Raw genomic sequence first — 18,010 nt, forward strand, 5'->3', positions numbered from 1 at the left:
AACTTCTGTGCAGCACAGGGGACTCTACTCAATACTCTGTAATGGCCCATATGGGAAAAGAATCTAAAAAAAAAAAACCAAAGCAGTGGATATAGGCGGATGTATAAGTGATTCACTTTGCTGTACACCTGAAACTAACACAACATTGTAAAGCAACCACACTCCCATAAAAATTAAAACAAACAAAAAATTACACTTCAATAAAAAAGAAAAAAAGAAAAAAGAATTTCCTTCCTCCTTGGGCCACTACAAAACAGAACAAACTTTCTCAGCTTTTTAAAGATAGACACCTATTCTTGAAGCAAAACTATAGCTTGTATTTCAAGTAACTGGGAAGGAGAAAAAATAAAAAGTACATCTTCACCCAAAAAATTATGTTTTGAAAAGTCCACAATAACATGGGTAAATGCTTTTGTTATATTAAGTTACATTTAAGTTATATTTTGTTATATTAAGTTATACATATAACTTATATGTTATATTTAAAAAGTTACATGTTTAAATTAATATAATCTTTTGTTATATTAAGCTATATTGAAGTTATATTTTGTTATATTAAGGGGGAGAAAGCAGGATAGCAATCTATATATAGCCTAATATATGGGGGTGGGAAGGGGAAAGATATTTTTAAAAAACAGAATCACCAGAATGTTAACAGAAGTCGTTACTGGGTGGTAGAATCATGGGTTGTATTTTAAATTTTTTTCTACTTTTCTATATTATTAAAAAATTGAGACTATAATATGTTTAAAATCTAAAACCATAGGCATCATTTTTTTAAAAGACTACCTCCCCTGGTCTACTATCTTTCTTCTACCCATACTCTTAGAGAAATATACAGGCATAAAGAGAGAAAAAAAAAGTGCTGTATTTGGATTATCTAAAAAGAAAAAAAAAAGGATTAAATACAATTTTCTTCCATTAAAATTATTGTGACGAATGAGTGAATCTTTTTAACAATTCATCAGTGCAAAGGGACAAAGGTTGAAAGGAAGGGGTAAAGAGGAAAAATGGGTTTATTTACTCTTCTCTCCCCAATTGCTTCTTCTTGGTGATGACCAATCCAGTCACTAATATTCATCCCTTTTATACCCAGGATAGTAAATTTCTTAAGAGCAAAGTTTAGATCTTAATCACCTTTTCATCTCCAGTGCTCAGAGATTTTAAAAGGCAAAATGAAGGTCCAGGATCTCTGTTCAATAAAGATTTGTTAAACAAATGCAAAGCACAAATGAGACAATATCTGTCTTTATAGAACTCACTAAATGGTAGGAAAGACAATCAAACATATTTTCAAATACATAAATTAAATCATAATTCCAGGGAATTCCCTAGCGGTCCAGTGGTTGGACTTGGCGCTTTCGCTGCCGGGGCCCGGGTTCGATCCCTGGTAGGGGAACTAAGATCTGGCAAGCTGCAGCGTGGTCGGGGGGAAAAAAAATCATAATTTCAAACACAACATGGTATATGTTGTAACATATGATCTAACCGAAGCAACAAAGGAGGGAATGTTCAGTTCTGCTTGAGGACTCAGGTAAGGGCGTATGTGAAGCAACTAGATTCTGAAAGATACGTATGAATGTTCTAGGTAAATAAAGGGGGAAAAAGGCATTTCAAGCAAAACATCATGTGAAAAGACAGAGAAATAAAGTAGCATGGACGGTGTAATGTGCTTATAAATCAACTGGGATCTTGTTAAAATGTAAATTATGATTCAGTAGGTCTAGAATGAAGCCTGATATTCTGTACTGATAACAAGCTCCAAGGTAATGCTGATGCTGTTGATCCACAGATCACAGTCTGACTATCACGGGGTTAGGCAGTACATCTAGGAGCACAAGTTCATGTGCCTGGCTACATGGTTAGAAAGAGATAAGATCAAGATAGAAGTAAAATCTCAATCAAAACATGGTAAATTGGACTTCCCTGTGGCACAGTGGTTAAGAATCCACCTGTCAATGCAGAGAACACGAGTTCGATCCCACATGCCACAGAGCAACTAAGCCCGTGCGCCGCAATTGCTGAGCCTGCGCTCTAGAGCCCGCGAGCCACAACTGCCAAGCCTGTGTGCTGAAAATACTGAAGCCCGCACGCCTAGAGCCCATGCTCTGCAACAAGAGAAACCACCACAATGAGAAGCCCACACACCACAACGAAGAGTAGCCCCCACTCGCCGCAACTAGAGAAAGCTCATGTGCAGCAGTGAAGACCCAACACAGCCAATAAATAAATAAATAAATATTAAAAAAGGAAAAAAAAACATGGTAAATTGTTTCACTATTAGAAGTACATTAGCTTAACAGAAACCATTCTGGCCTTAGTAAGCAGTAACTTAGTGCTCAGGAATTTTAAAAATTATATTAGCACCATGAAACTATAACTAAAAGGAAAGAATGGGAAACATAAAACCTGAAGTAAGGAGTAAGATAAAAAAGAGGGACAATAACAAGTGAGCACATCCAATTTTTTACGCCACTTTAAGTCTGAAATTATACATACATCAAATTCAAGAATTTTTACTTACAAAGTCATCTTCACCTTCAGCTAAGCCATAATTAGGTAGCATAGCTCCCTCCATGGTGGTGCTCTTGAAGACTCCTTTAATTTTGCTACCTATTCGGCTGATTCCAAATGATTCTCCTCTCTTCTGTGTGCTCCTAAATATAGAACAAGATGGACCAAGAACACAGCAAATTATTACATTACCATAACAGTCCAGTTTACTATAAACAATAATAAAAATAGTTGCAAAAAGGGTAAACTGAAGGTATAGCTAAACATAACTTTTTGCAAATCTCAGTCACACAGTAAGTCTCAACATCTCAATAGCCAAAAGTGACAGAACGTTTAAAGTTTAAATTTGAAGGGATGAATAAATAGGACAATATTTATTCACAAACATTTGACTTTCACTACTATTTACCCTTAAAAAATTAACTGAACTAAAAAGAGTAAAAGATGAGAGCCCCCTAGTGGTACATATTTCTTACTGCCATACCTTTTTTGAAATAACATTAAAAATGTGGTAAGGCCAAGGTTCAAAATAGACTATCCTACTCAAACTGTACTGTACTACTAAAAAAGTACAGTGTAACAGAAAAAAAAACTATGATCTTCTCAGTACTTCATTTTCAGATGGAGCTTAAAACATGCTGAAAATGAATGAAAATTTTCTTTGACTTTCTTACTATACAAACACTCAAAAGAAGAATGAAGTATAAAATGCACCACACATAACTTCAATGTAATAACCAGAAAAGATAAAATGCCAAAGGGAAGGGTTAGCAATGAACACAAGGATAAAAGCAGACGTAGCCTAAGGAAGAAGTCTGCTCTGCCATACATACTAAATAATGGTTTTGTAATTTTTTTCAAAAGTGAATTTCTAAAAACAGAAATAGCTGAAAAGCAACAACAAAAATATGCTGAAAAGCAGTAAAAATTTCCTCCATTACAACCTACTGCCCCATGTTTCAAAAAATAAAACCATAACTTTTATCCAATTTAAAACACATGCTCACTGTGTAATACTGCCCTTACAACAGATGTCCAAATAAAAATGTCTACTTTAAAATTCAAGAAAGTTGGTTTTGAATGCCTAACTTAATGAATAGCTATTATTTCTACAAGAAAATCTATTTATAAAAAAATGCAACAATTACAGAAATAAAAGTAAACTGATCAAGTTTCAAATGCACCAGGTGTATTAGTGATATGTGCATTTTATACATGTCCAAGGAATAAATCAAACATTTTAAAACTGGAAAAACTCTAATAATAAGTACTAGTAGTAAAAAGGATACTTACTAGAATATTATTTTATTTAAACAAGCGTGCAATCAGTGTTTTTAAAAAATCCAGGATTGTAAACACAACTTTCTCTGATAGAAGAAATGTTCCCAAAACCAAATATGAAAATGTTTACAAAATATTATTAAAATCTCTAGAATATGGATAGATTATGCTAGTCTCTAGGACCTAGACAGATTATTAAACAACTGGGCTTTGTGAAATATGACATATTTTTAAAATATTTCACTTGTGATTAAGCCCAGAAATATTGAAAGTAAATAATAAATCTAATATCAAAAAAAAAGTTCTTTAAGCAAATAATTGTAAAAGAAATTTAGCAAGATCAATAACCAAAAAAAAAAAAAGTCAATAGCCTTAAAAAGCTAAATACTGGCTTTTTCATTTTATTTTATACTGACATTTTTATTTTATGAAGACATATATGATGCTATTTCAAAAAGGAGACATCTAGAATCAAACTAGAGGTTAATCTTAAAAGGATACCCCAGGGAGTTCCCTGGTGGCCTAGTGGTTAGGATTCAGGGCTTTCACTGCCATGGACTGGATTCAATCTCTGGTCAGGGAACTAAGATCCTGTAAGCTGCACAGTATGGCCAAAAAAAAAAAAAAAAAGGATATCCCAAATAGTTGATATAAAAGCAGTAATTGGAGTTAAACAGATAACTTATACAGAAAAGAATCACATGCTGTCTCAAGACTTACCGAAAATCATCCAAACTTAGGCTACCTCTGCAATAACAGGTATGTGAAATTATACAAGGAAAAGAGAAAGAGAAAGCCCAGATATTAAACAAGTTTCTCTTTAGAACATAAAACAAAATTTAAACGCTTTAAAAGTTAAGCAGATGGATAGCATTCATCTTCACAAAGGAAAGGAATTCTTATGAATAATATGATAAAGGAAAGAGAAACAAACACAATGGCTACTTTGGGGGGGTTGGGGTCTGAATTCCAGATAATTTTTTAAAAAGTTCTTAAAAACTCAATATGTCAGGAATTAATTTTGTATTTTTTGCCCTCATTTAGGCAAACCATTTGCTTGATACAGTGGAAAATATTCAGAGACTAAGCCACCAAAAAGTTGGCAAGGAAAACAAACTTGTCTTTTTTGCAATACGGAATTCATGTCTATATTAGATATAATTGTGCACACTCCACACATTTTTAGTTTGAGTGTTTTTCAAAGTTATGTCTTAAGCTAAGAAGCAAAGTTAAGAAAAGATCCCTAAATATTTTTTTAAGTTATGCTTTAAGCATGGAATGAAACAGAACAGTAGATTAACATTAACATGTATTAACATTTTACTTTTAAAAGGCAATTAAATAGAATGTAGACATAAAATATATGAATAAACATTTTACATATTTTAAGTCATCTAACAGCAAATTAGCAATGCTATTCTAAATTTTCAATGAAAGAATGTTAAGAATGGCTTTTACTTATTCTATTGATATATGCATAAATGAATCAAGTATCACAGAAGCAGAGTCCTGACAAGACTGATAGCTAATGTTAGGTCAATATAAAGAAAAACATACTTTAAAAGACTATAATCAGTACCCAGAATGAAAACAACCCATATTTTCTTCCTATTAATTTTACATTCTAAAGGCAGCAAAATTAGTGCCTTAAATATGTTGAAGACAACTCACTAGGTGTTCTCAAAGTGGCAAAGAAAGCTTTCCATCTCTGAGGTTATGACCCCAACTTACATTTAGCTACTCAGCAGGCTTATAAGATCAAGGACCCACTTCCTCTTAAGTAGTCCTACACAGGAGTTTCATTAAGCTAACTATCAGTATGCGACTCCAAACATCCTAAGTCCACAAGCAGGGACAAATTCCACCTGCTTCCCAAGTGATGCTGGGAAATTCGATAAAAGTCTTAAAAAAGTATTCAAATGAAAGAAGGTGTGTGGAGTGGGTACAGAATGCTATTTTATTTATTTATTTATTTATTTATTTATTTATTTATTTATGAATGTTTATAGTGGCTTTACTCATAATCTCCAATAATTATAAACAACCCAAATTATCTTTCAATGGGTATATTTTAAAATAAAGTGATACACTGATACAATGCAATGCTGACAATAAAAGAACTACCGAGCCATTAATGTGAACAAACGTCAGATATTGTGCCAAAAAACACATTGTATGTTCTGGAAAACACAAAACTAGAAAAACAAAAATTTGATCAGTGGTTACCAGGAGTGGGAACTGACTTTGTAAGAACATTAAGGAACCATGGTGGTGGTGGTGCTTCCCGGACTGTATAGGCACCAGAACACTGCACACAAAATCAACCTTAGCAAATGTAAATTAGAGGCAGCATGTCTGGACAGTGGGAGTGGCACCACCAAGCTCCTTCCCTGGGAACTACACTTGGCATCTCAGCATCAAGAGCCATCGCTTTGAACTGTCTGTGAGGATCTGTGTTTTACCCCATTTTATGCCTCTGTTAGCAAGATGTGTCATATAATTACTTCACTTTATGCCATTTCAGCTTACGAAAGATTTCAGAGGCATACTCTACTTTTAGATAGCAGGGGAAATCTATATAATTACAAATGATGGAAACCCCAATATTCATAGAAGGCACTACTATGCAGCAGTAAAGATGGACACTTCCTATGGAATAATCAAATTCACTGTTATCTGTACAACAGCATCTATTGCACATGGGGTTTCTGGTTGAGAAGGGGAAAGGCAAACAATTGTATTAACTTGCTGTGTATGCTTTAAGAAACTAGATACATAAGAAACTAATAGTAATGACTATGGAGAGGGGCTGAATTGGGCAGAAATGGATGTTAAGTCATGGAAAGAGAGGAAAGTTTGCCCCCGGAATAGCCCATAGTGGTTTCTTATTCACATACAGTTAGGACTGACTTGTTCAGAGATGACTGGGAATATGCTGCTACTTCGTATTGGTAGGTGCTACTCTGTACTGGTAGGTGCTACTCTGTACTGGTAGGTGCTACTTTGTATTGGTAGGTGCTACTTTGTATTGGTAGGTGCCTGGTGAAAGCTGAGAAGACAGTTAGGAAGCTAAGAATGCTGACCCAAAGAAGGGATTCCACTGCAGCTGACAGCCCTCCCCTCCAATCCCACTGCTCTCAGTAGAGGTTCACATTGCATCCAGTTGGCTGAGTCATGCCACACCTCCAGGCAGATTAAAAAAAATAAAAGACACAAAGGAAATGGACCAGAGTTATTTAATTAGGTTCCTTGTAAGAAATTTAGAACACTACTTTGTGAGGATAAACAGAATGCTATTTTAAATAGCATGGATGGAATTTTTGTTAAATAAGTTACCTGTTTCATGGCTGCAATTTATGAATTCTTCGGAAAAAGTAAAGGAGTAACATTTTAACAAAGAAGCATAAAGATATGTCCCACTTTTCAGAAAAATTATTACATGTATACTACTTACATTGAGACATTATGTAAAAATTAATATTTGACATTCAAAAAAATTCAAAACTATTTCTATAACCCTTGATTATACCAAAATATATACTACATTCTCCCCATGGCTAAGGTTTTCACATTTTTCCTTGTACTATCTATTTTTAAAATAACTCCATTTTCTGATCTACTTCTCTCTTTGTACCACATCTCCAATTTATTTATTATTAGATCCTTGCTCAAACTGAAAGGTGTTGAGAGTAATGTGAATATAAATTCTATAGATTTATAGATTTGACATCTGTGTCAACTTTGTACATATAACAATGTAAGGGACAAATCAAGAGATTAATTATCCAGCTTATAAATGGATAAAGCATCTCTCTTCTGTTGCCATTCTTAAGGTCATTTAACTGCACATTTACATTTCCAGAAAGTCACGAAGGGAAAGGGAAAAGTACCCACTTTTTGTAACCAGTGGGTACTCTCTAATAAACAGCACTCTCTGGGAAAAAACAAACTACTTTCTAAAACTGAGTTTTATTTGTGAATTTCAATTATGCATGCAGTCCATAGTCTCCAAAAAAGCAGGTGATCAAGCACTAATACATATTAATTATGAGATAAACAAGGCAATGGTGTGTATCTTATTAAATTTTTCTGGAAGAATGTCAGGCATTTTTACATTATTATATGTAGTATAGTTCTACAATTCCTTAGTAAAATATCTTGTCTACTTACGTAGCAATGAAACCACAGATTCAAAGACAAATAGCTAATAAAGATAATGATGCTATCACAGAATGACTAGCATCAACAAGAACAAAAAAAAAACCCCATATATATGATTGAATATACCTACCTGTTGAATTTTGAATTACGTGTTGGTGATTCTGCACCTCTTAAAAGTTGTCTGAAATACTTAAAAAATAATTATGATTTATTAAACCATTTGATATTGAAACATGCTACTTTACCTTACTCCTTTTGAGCTTAAAGAAAACATTACTTAAGTCAAGTGAATACAACCACTGTCAAAGAGAGTAAGGATTAAGATATTTGCAAATGGAGGTATTCAAGCCACTTGATTTCCACAAGTCTGTAAATAACGGACATACAAGAAGAATGGGGGACTTCCCTGGTGGTCCAGTGGTTAAGACTCCAAGTTCCCAACGGAGGGGGCCCGGGTTCAATCCCTGGTCAGGGAACTAGATTCTGCATGCCACAACTAAAGATCCTTCATGCTGCAACAAAGATCCCGCATGCTACAACAAAGATCCTGCATGCTGCAACTAAGATGCAGTGCAGCCCAATAAATAAATTTCAAAAAAATAAAAAAGAAGAAGAAGAAGAATGGGGTCTCTGCATCACCACTACAAAGCCACTCAGGCATGTGTCAAATCAGATAGACCAATTTGGTCACAATCTTCTAGTCACATATATACAAACATGATTTTGGTATTAAGAACTGTTTTTATAATCAGCTTCTAATCTCTATTGTTACACAGTGGAAAACAGTTTCATTTTCTTAATTAACCATGTTTTATTTTTTTGTTATTTGAATTACTTACGTAATGCTATCAAAGCCACTAATAAATTTTGAAGAAAAGTCTTCAAACAAGATTCATATTTTGACTTACCTCATCGCTGTGGCAAAACATAGGAGTAAACACATTTTCCAAGAGAGAAAGTACATGTTCATATGCTTCAAAAAGACATCTCATAGTCTGAAGTTTCACAACATCTATATAGGGGCCTTCAGCAACTGTTAAAAAAATTATATTGCAAAAACTGTTTATGAAAAGCATAAATACATTATATATTAGTTTAAAATTCATTACAGTGAAAGAGCATACAAACAATACTAAAACTGCTGTGCAGAAATTCCACTGTAAGGTGCAGATCACTATAGAATGAGGAATTAGAACAACCAAGCTCCAGTTCTGGCAAGTATAAGTTATGTGAATTGTGGATAAGTTTCTTCATCAAAGCTTTCATCTTGTTAGTAAAACAGGATAATGCCTGCCTGTGTATCTCACACAGCTGTTGCAATAAGCAGGAAATACATGAGAAAATTCTGAAAAGAGTAAAAGAGCTACAGAATTCATCCTCATCTTTTACTTACTTTTTTGAATCTCTTCTACAATAAAGGGATCAAATCGAATTTTGTCAATACTTTCATCCAAACAATATGTTTTATAAATCTTTTGCAACTCTTCATGAAGAGACAGCATTTCATCATTTGATAACTCTGGTTGCAAAATTCTGTCATTGAATTCCTCTAGCAAATTTGGAAAGAATAAAAAAAAAAGAATTATCTTCACAGAATAAAACTATTCAGTGAAAACTTCACATTCCCAAGTCTAATTGTAATCAATATTAAAAGCAGCAATTATGAGCAATCTACTCATCATTTTAAGTTTTTTAAAAAGATTTAATTGGGAGTAAAACAACTACTCAGATGAAACAGAAGCTCAGTCAATGAAATATTTTATATACAAATATAAAATGTGTAAATATTTCCATAGCAATACAAATTTTCTAAAATGTAGAATAATAAACACACTTGTAAAATTCTCTTTAAAGAACATATTGGATTAATTTCTTACACCAGGGGTCTTTAATATTTTGAAATCTGATTCACTAAATAACAGTGAAAACTAAGGCTTTTTTTTTGTCCCAATGTTTTTAAACAATACTTTTTTCCTTCGTGAAGGCTGCAGACTAGTGATGGAGTTCAGAGTCTGAACAAATCAATCTTTTTTTTTTTTCTAAAATGACAGAGGATAGCATTAGGAAAGCCAAAATATTGACTGTCTTCTTTTTTTTTTATCACAAGAGGTAATACGGAGCTTGCCCCTCAATTCTTAATTATCCAAACTGAAACACAGAAAGGTAAGGAAGGAGTTTTTTAAAAAAGAAAAAAACTGGAACAGAACATATAAGATCTTTGGGTTGACAGCAAATTCATATAATTGGAGTCTCAAAAAGAAAGGAGAGAGAAAATAAGGTAGACTACTTGAAGAGATAACAGCCAAGAATTTTCAAAATAATGAAAAATGCCAACATTCAAGACTCTTAGTAAAATCCAAGCAGAATAAAATTTTTTAAAACTACACAGTCAAATTGTCAAATTTAAAGCTACATGGTCAATTTAACTATACAGTCAAATTGCTAAAACACCAAAATAAAGAGAAAACTGCAAAACCAATCAGGAAGAAAAGGGACATACATACAGGGGAACAAACATAAGAATGGAAGCAAAAAAAAAAAAAAAAAAGGAAGCTAATTTCTCCTTAGAAACAACAGTGCCGTTCAAAAGACAATGGAAGAATGACTTAGAATGGTGAAAGAGAAACCATCAACCTAAAATTCTATATTTGGTGAAAGTATCCTTTCAAAATGAATACAAAAATAGCACCTTTTCAGACCAACAAAAGTTAAGAGAATTTACTTATACAAATTAACCATCAATGCTTTCACCTTAAGAAACCAGAAGTACAAACTAAACTCAAGGTAAGTAGAAGAAAGGAAATAACAAACATGAAAGCTAAAAATTAGCAAATCAAAAATATTTCAAAATTTTATAAACCACTAGCAATACAGATTAAGAAAAAAGAAAGTACAAATTACCAATAAAGAGGGGACATCACTACAGCTCCATAGTAAAAGAATGACAGGAATAATCTGGTGACCAAATAGGTTGCTGAGATGCACTAAAAGCATTTTTAAAATCCACTGTCTATTCATGAGAAAAATTCTCAGCAAACTATAAACAGAAGGAAATATTCTCAATCTAGAAAAGAAGATCTACAAAAAAAAAAACCCAGACTAATATTATACATAATGATATAACACTAAATGATTTCCCCCTAAGGCAAAGATATCAGGTCTCACCACTTCAATTTAGCATTGTAGTGAAGGTCCTAGCCATTACAGTAGGGTCAAGAAAAAGAAATAAAAGACATAAACATTACAAAGGAAAAACAAAACTGTGTATTCACAGATGACATGAGTGTATGTGCAGAAAATTCTAAGGAAATCTACAAAAAAAGCTACTAAAACTAATAAAATTTATCAATGTTACATGACACAAAGTCAATATGCAAGAAATCAATTCTATTTCTGTATATTAACAACAAACAATTTGAAAAATTATTTTAAATAACACATGCAAATAAATCCAAAAACAAAGATCCACAGTGACAACTAAAAAACATTTTATGGAGAGAAATTAAGACTGAAAGGAATTAAAACATATGCCCTGGACTTCCTAGGTGGCGCAGTGGTAAAGAATCCACCTGCCAATGCAGGGGACACGGGTTCGAGCCCTGCTCTGGGAAGATTCCACATGCCACAGAGCTACTAAGCCCATGTGCCACAACTATTGAGCCTGTGCTCTAGAGCCCATGAGCCACAACTATTGAGCCCATGCACCTAGGGCCCGTGCTCCACAACAAGAGAAGCCACTACAGTGAGGAGCCTGCGCACCACAATGAAGAGTAGCCCCCGCTCGCTGAAACTAGAGAAAGCCCGTGTGCAGCAACGAAGATCCAATGCAGCCAATAAAAACAAACAAACAAAAATGCCCTGTTCATGCATTGGAAATCTAAATACTGTTGAGATGTCATTACTCCCCAAGTTGATCAATAGATTCAATGCAACCCCAATCAAAACATTCAAGCAGATTATGTGTATCACGGGGTAGGGGGATGGGGAAGATTGGCAATCTGATTCTAAAATTTATATAGAAATGCAAAGAACCTAAAATAGCTAAAACAATCTTAAAAAAGAACTAAGTGGGAGGCCTTAAACCACCTAATCTCAAGACTTACTACATAGTCAAAGTAATCAAGACTGTAGTTTTGGCTGAAAAAGTAGACATATGGATCAATGGAAAAGAACATAATCCAGAAAAGAACCACACATATATGGTCAGATGCTTTGTCAAAGATACCCAAGTAATCCAAGATGGGAAAGAAATGTCTCCTCAAAAAAATGGATACTGGGGGCTTCCCTAGTGGCGCAGTGGTTAAGAATCTGCCAGGGGACTTCCTAGGTGGCGCAGTGGTTGAGAATCCACCTGCCAATGCAGGGGACACGGGTTCAATCCCTGCTCCAGGAAGATCGCACATGCCGCAGAGAAACTAAGCCTGTGAGCCACAACTACTGAGCCTGTGCTTTAGAGCCTGTGAGCCACAACTATTGAGCCCACGTGCTGCAACTACTGAAGCCCACGCACCTAGAGCCTGTGCTCTTCAACAAGAGAAGCCACGGCAATGAGGAGCCCTCGCACCACAATGAAGAGTAGCCCCCACTCACTGCAACTGAAAAGAAAGCCTGCACACAGCAAAAAAGACCCAACACAGCCAATTAAATAAATTAGTTAATTAATTAAAAAAAAAAAAGAATCTGCCTGCCAATGCAGGAGACACAGGTTCGAGCCCTGGGCCAGGAAGATCCCACATGCCGCAGAGCAGCTAAGCTCATGGGCCACAACTACTGAGCCTGCACTCTAGAGCCTGCAAGCCACAACTACTGAGCTGATGTGCTGCAAATTCTGAAACCCACACGCCTAAAGCCCATGCTCTGCAACAAGAGAAGCCACCACAATGAGAAGCGTGTGCATCGCAATGAAGAGCAGCCCCCACAGGCCACAACTAGAGAAAGCCTGTGTGCAGTAACAAAGACCCAATGCAGCCATAAGTAAATAAATAAAATAAATATTTTTTTTAAAAAATGGATATTGGAAAAATGGATATCCATACAGAAGAAAAACAAACCTCCACCACTACCTAATACCAACCTAAAAATTGTTTCCAGATAGACCACAAACTTGTATATAAAATATAATACTATAACATACCTAGAGAAAAGCAGGCAAATATCACCTTGACTTAGGATAGGCAAAGATCTCTTATGGAAGTCTCAGAAAGCACGAACCATAAAATTAAAAACTGATACACTGAATCTCATCAAAATTTCAAAGTTCCGCTCATCAAGAGACTATTTAGAAGATGAAAACACAAGCCATAGTCTGGAAGAAAATATTCATAATACTTAAATCTGTCAAAAAAAAAAAAAACCTCGTATCTAGAATATATAAAGAACTACTATAGGGACTTCCCTGGCGGTCCAGTGGTTAAGACTTTGTTTTCCAAAGCAGGGCGTGCAGGTTCAGTCCCTGGTCAGGAAGCTAGGATCCCACATGCCTTGCGGTCAAAAACCCAAGACGTAAAACAGAAGCAATATTGCAACAAATTCAATAAAGACTTTAAAAATGCCCCCCCCATCTCACACACACAAAATCTTAAAAAAAAAACTACTATAATTTAATGACACAAAGAAAAACAATTCAATAAAAAATAGGCAAAAGACAATAACTTCACATAAAGATACTGAAATGGCCAATAAGCAGACGATAAAGTGTTCAACTCCTCTAGTCATTAGAGAAATGCAAATTAAAATTTCCACCATACACCAATTAAAATGGCTAAAATTAAAAAGATAAACACCACCGAATTTTGATAAAGATGTGGCACAACCAGAACTCTCTTACATTGCTGGTGGACTAAAATAGTAAAACCATTCTGTAAAACAATTTGGCAGCTTCTTATAAAATTAAACATATATCTACCCTGTGACCCAGAAATTCTACTTCTAGTTATATATAAGCCAACAGAAAGCACTGTACAAGAATGTGCATAGCAGCTTAACAGCCCAAAAGTGGAAGCAGTCCAGATAGCCATCTACAAGGCGAATGAATAAAGAAAGTGTGGTACCCTCATACAAAAGAATACTACTTAGCAATAAAAAGGAGCAATCTATACAAGAATATGATTCAATCTTAAGAAGCATTATCTTCCATCAATGAAGCCAGGCACAAAAGAATACATACGATGAGATTCCATTTATATAAGGAAATTGTACAGGCAAAACTAATCTGTGGTGAGAGAAATAAGATCAGTGATTGCTTTGGCAGGAGTGGCAGCAGGGGTAGATCATTTGGGAAGGGCCCTAAGCGAACTTTCTAGGGTGATGGAAATGTTCTTTATCTTAATAAAGGTGTAGGTTATTCAGAGCACAGATTTGTCAAAACTGATTAAACTGTGTATTTAAGTCCTATGAGTTTCACTGTGTAACTTATACCTCAATTTTCAGAAAGTTATATTTTATTTTATTTTTTATTAGATTAGTTCACAGAGAGTCCAAACAGTGTCTCTAAATCCAATAACGCAAGACGTTATACAACTTCTAGTCAAAATTAAACATTTTTATATTTTATTATTTAATCAAAATAATCCTTAGCAAAAACGGTGACAAAATGCTAATGACTGGGTCTTTAATATATTTTCATTATTCTGAATTTTCAAAAGTTTTTTTTCTGCCAGGAGGATTTGGTTGAAGGCAGTTATAGGTTATGTCCCAATGTGGAAAGGAGTGGACACTTGAAAGATAACTCACAGGTACTCTTCAGAATATCTAGTAAATGAAATTTAGTATAATAACAGATGACAGCTACATCTGATCTAAATAGTCAAATATGTGACAAAGTTTAACAATGATTTTAGTAAAGTACACAGGTAAACCTCACCCACAGTCAGACAAATCTGCAACACATGCACCGCTCCTTCTTGTTTCAGAAAGTTCATAAACCGAAATAAGAGATCTTGTTGCTCTCTGATTTGCTTCAATTCTAACTTCAGTACCTTGAATACAATATGGGAGGAAGAGTAAGAGCTATATAAATACATGACAAAATTGTTTATATCAAAAGTAATATGTTATTGCTGAAAATACTTACAGATGGTTTTTTATTTCTAGGTTCTGCAAATTTCTGCAAGAATGGAACCAAAGGGGAAGGTGGTTCAGTCGCTTTTTCAGGCTTTGAAGAGAGAATTAATTCAGTGACGTTATTTGATTTTATAGGTATGAATCAAAATTCAATGCAATCTGAAGTATTTTCTAACATGTTCAATACTCACTGGACTGTCGTCTATGAAAATGATAAGCAAATGATTCACGGTATCCTAATGGAAAATAATAAACATAGATCAAAATAATTTCATTACTGTATTCTGCCCAGAATTCTCAAAGCTTTTATCATATTATGAAAGTTTCTGGAAAAATGAAGAAACAAATGGAGCAGTGGCAAAGCACCTGCAATTATGTAATACAGAGGACTTCTAAAAAATTTACAATACAGAGTTCTCAACTTTTGTGAAAATGGGAAAAGAAAAGTTATTCTGACTTTGGCATTCAGAACGTTTACAAATTATTCCTATTTCTTCAAACTCTTACTGGGTCAAAAGTGAAAGCAGACAATATTTGCCAATTTGCCAACGAAGCAACTGAAAAAGGATTAATCTCCAAAATACACAAGTAGCTCATGCAGCTTAATACCAAAAAAGCAAATAAACCAATCCACAAATGGGTGGAAGACCTAAATAGACATTTCTCCAAAGAAGACACGCAGATGGCTAACAAATACATGAAAAGATGCTGAACATCAGCAATCATTAGAGAAATGCAAGTAAAAGCCACAATGAGGTATCACCTCACACCGGTCAGAATGGCCATCATCAAAACATCTAGAAACAATAAATGCTGGAGAGGGCGTGGAGAAAAGGGAACTCTCCTGCACTGTTGGTGGGAATGTAAGTTGGTACAGCCACTATGGAAAACAGTTTGGAGGTTCCTTAAAAAACTAAAAATGGAACTAACATATGACCCAGCAATCCCACTACTGGGCATATACCCAGAGAAAACCATCATCCAAAAAGAAACATGTACCATAATGTTGATTGCAGCACTATTTACAATAGCCAGGACATGGAAGCAACCTAAATGCCCAACAATTGATGAATGGATAAAGAAGATGTGGCACATACATATAATGGAATATTACTCAGCCATAAAAAGGAACGAAATGGAGTTATTTGCAATGAGGTGGATGGACCTAGAGACTGTCATACAGAGTGAAGTAAGCCAGAAAGAGAAAAACAAATACAATGTGCTAACTCATATATATGGAATCTAAAAAAATGGTTCTGATGAACCCAGTGACAGGGCAAGAATAAAGATGCAGATGTAGAAAACAGACTTTAGGACATGGCATTGGCAGGGGGTGGCAAAGGGGAAGCTGGGACGAAGTGAGAGAGTAGCACTGACATATATACATTACCAAATGCAAAACAGATAGCTAGTGGGAAGTTGCTGCATAACACAGGGATATCGACTCAATGATGGGTGATGCCTTAGAGGGTCAGGATAGGGAGGGAGTGGATATGGGGATATATGTATAAATACAGCTGATTCACTTTGGTGTACCTCAAGAACTGGCACAACAGTGTAAAGCAATTATATTGCAATAAAGAGCTTTAAAGAAAAAAAAAGTGAAAGCAATTCAAGTTTCCATCAATAGATGAATGAATAAACAAAATGTGAAATATCACTCAGCCTTGAAAAAGAAGGGAATTCTGATATATGCTACATCTCGGATGAACCCTGAGGATATTATGCTAAGTAAAATAAGCCAAATACTGCATCATTCCACTAATATGAAGTAACCAGAGTAGTCAAATTCATAGAGACAGAAAGTACAGTCAGGAAGTAGAGCTGCCAGGGGCTAGGAGGAATGGAGAATTACTGTTACATGGGTATAGAGTTTCAGTTTTACAAGACAAAAAAAGAGTTCTGGAGATAGGTAATGGTGGTGGTTGCTCAACAATACAAATGTACTTAATACCACTGAACTGTACATATAAAAACATTTAAGATGGTAATGTTATATGTATCTTATCACAATTAAAGAAAAAAATTTTACATCTTACTGGATCAGCTAGGAAATCCAAAGAAGGGAGGAACACTGAACCAGAAAGAATCTCTCTTAAAAGTAAGGTTAGGGATCTGGAAAAAGGAACAATATTATACATATTTAGTAATTAACATCAGTTCTTACCTGGGAATCTTGTTAATATTCAGTAGGTCTGGGGTATGCCCTGAGATTCTGCCACCTCTAACAAGCCCCCAAGTAATGCTCACGCTACTGGTTCACTGACCATACCTGGAGTCCTTAACTGGCTAAAAGAGAATACTATTTATGAGGAAGAAAGCATTTCCTAAGCAGGAGGAACTTGAGTGCACTTTAGAAAAACACCACCTCAGAATATTAAAATTTTACATAAAATAAATTAATATGTAAAACTAATACTTGTAATAGTATAATATTTAAATTAATATTATAAAGCAATGTTTAAAGTAACAGATTTTAATTAAAATATTTAAAATAGTTTACAATTAAAATACAGTAATATTTAAAGTACATCACTAAAAATAAGCCATGATTGTATGTATTGTACAGCACAGGAAAATACAGCCATTATTTTGTAATAACTCTAAATGGACTATAATCTATAAAAACACTGAATCACTATGTTGTATACCTGAAACTAACTTAATATTATAAATAAACTACACTTCAATTTAAATAAATAAATAAATAAATAAATAAATAAATAAATAAATAAATAAAAATAAGCCATGGTCTTTTTCTCTAAGGATTATTAGGATAAGAGCAATGAGGTAACTTTATGGAATAATCTAAACATGCTCTTGCAGGAACAAGGGAGGCTGGACTAAACGACCTCTAACTATACTTCCCAGGTGGATACCTTAAAACCCAAGCTTATCTGTATAATTTGTTCCAAGTGTTTCTGCCAGTGAATCAGAATATGCATGACTTTTAAAAGGAATACCAAGGAAGTAACAACGTATAATGATCTCA

General features: G+C 34.5%; 1 protein-coding gene across 5 annotated transcripts in view; it reads right to left on the minus strand.

Annotated features, from left to right (window-relative positions):
* SNX14 (sorting nexin 14) overlaps nucleotides 1–18,010 on the minus strand; it is a 75,497-nt gene that overhangs the window by 25,571 nt on the left and 31,916 nt on the right. For 4 of the 5 annotated variants that reach the window (XM_057738117.1, XM_057738119.1, XM_057738116.1 and 1 more), the window contains exons 9-17: nucleotides 17,058–17,133; nucleotides 15,210–15,254; nucleotides 15,029–15,109; nucleotides 14,819–14,933; nucleotides 9,350–9,505; nucleotides 8,865–8,989; nucleotides 8,087–8,145; nucleotides 4,516–4,542; nucleotides 2,525–2,657 (exon numbers count right to left, since the gene is read on the minus strand). In XM_057738117.1, coding sequence (XP_057594100.1) covers nucleotides 2,525–2,657; nucleotides 4,516–4,542; nucleotides 8,087–8,145; nucleotides 8,865–8,989; nucleotides 9,350–9,505; nucleotides 14,819–14,933; nucleotides 15,029–15,109; nucleotides 15,210–15,254; nucleotides 17,058–17,133 — 817 coding nt within the window. The remainder of the gene's footprint in view (nucleotides 1–2,524; nucleotides 2,658–4,515; nucleotides 4,543–8,086; nucleotides 8,146–8,864; nucleotides 8,990–9,349; nucleotides 9,506–14,818; nucleotides 14,934–15,028; nucleotides 15,110–15,209; nucleotides 15,255–17,057; nucleotides 17,134–18,010) is intronic. The other variant, XM_057738118.1, reaches the window with a different exon arrangement.

This window comes from Hippopotamus amphibius, chromosome 6, assembly GCF_030028045.1.
Source record: "Hippopotamus amphibius kiboko isolate mHipAmp2 chromosome 6, mHipAmp2.hap2, whole genome shotgun sequence".
Classification (NCBI taxonomy): domain Eukaryota; kingdom Metazoa; phylum Chordata; class Mammalia; order Artiodactyla; family Hippopotamidae; genus Hippopotamus; species Hippopotamus amphibius.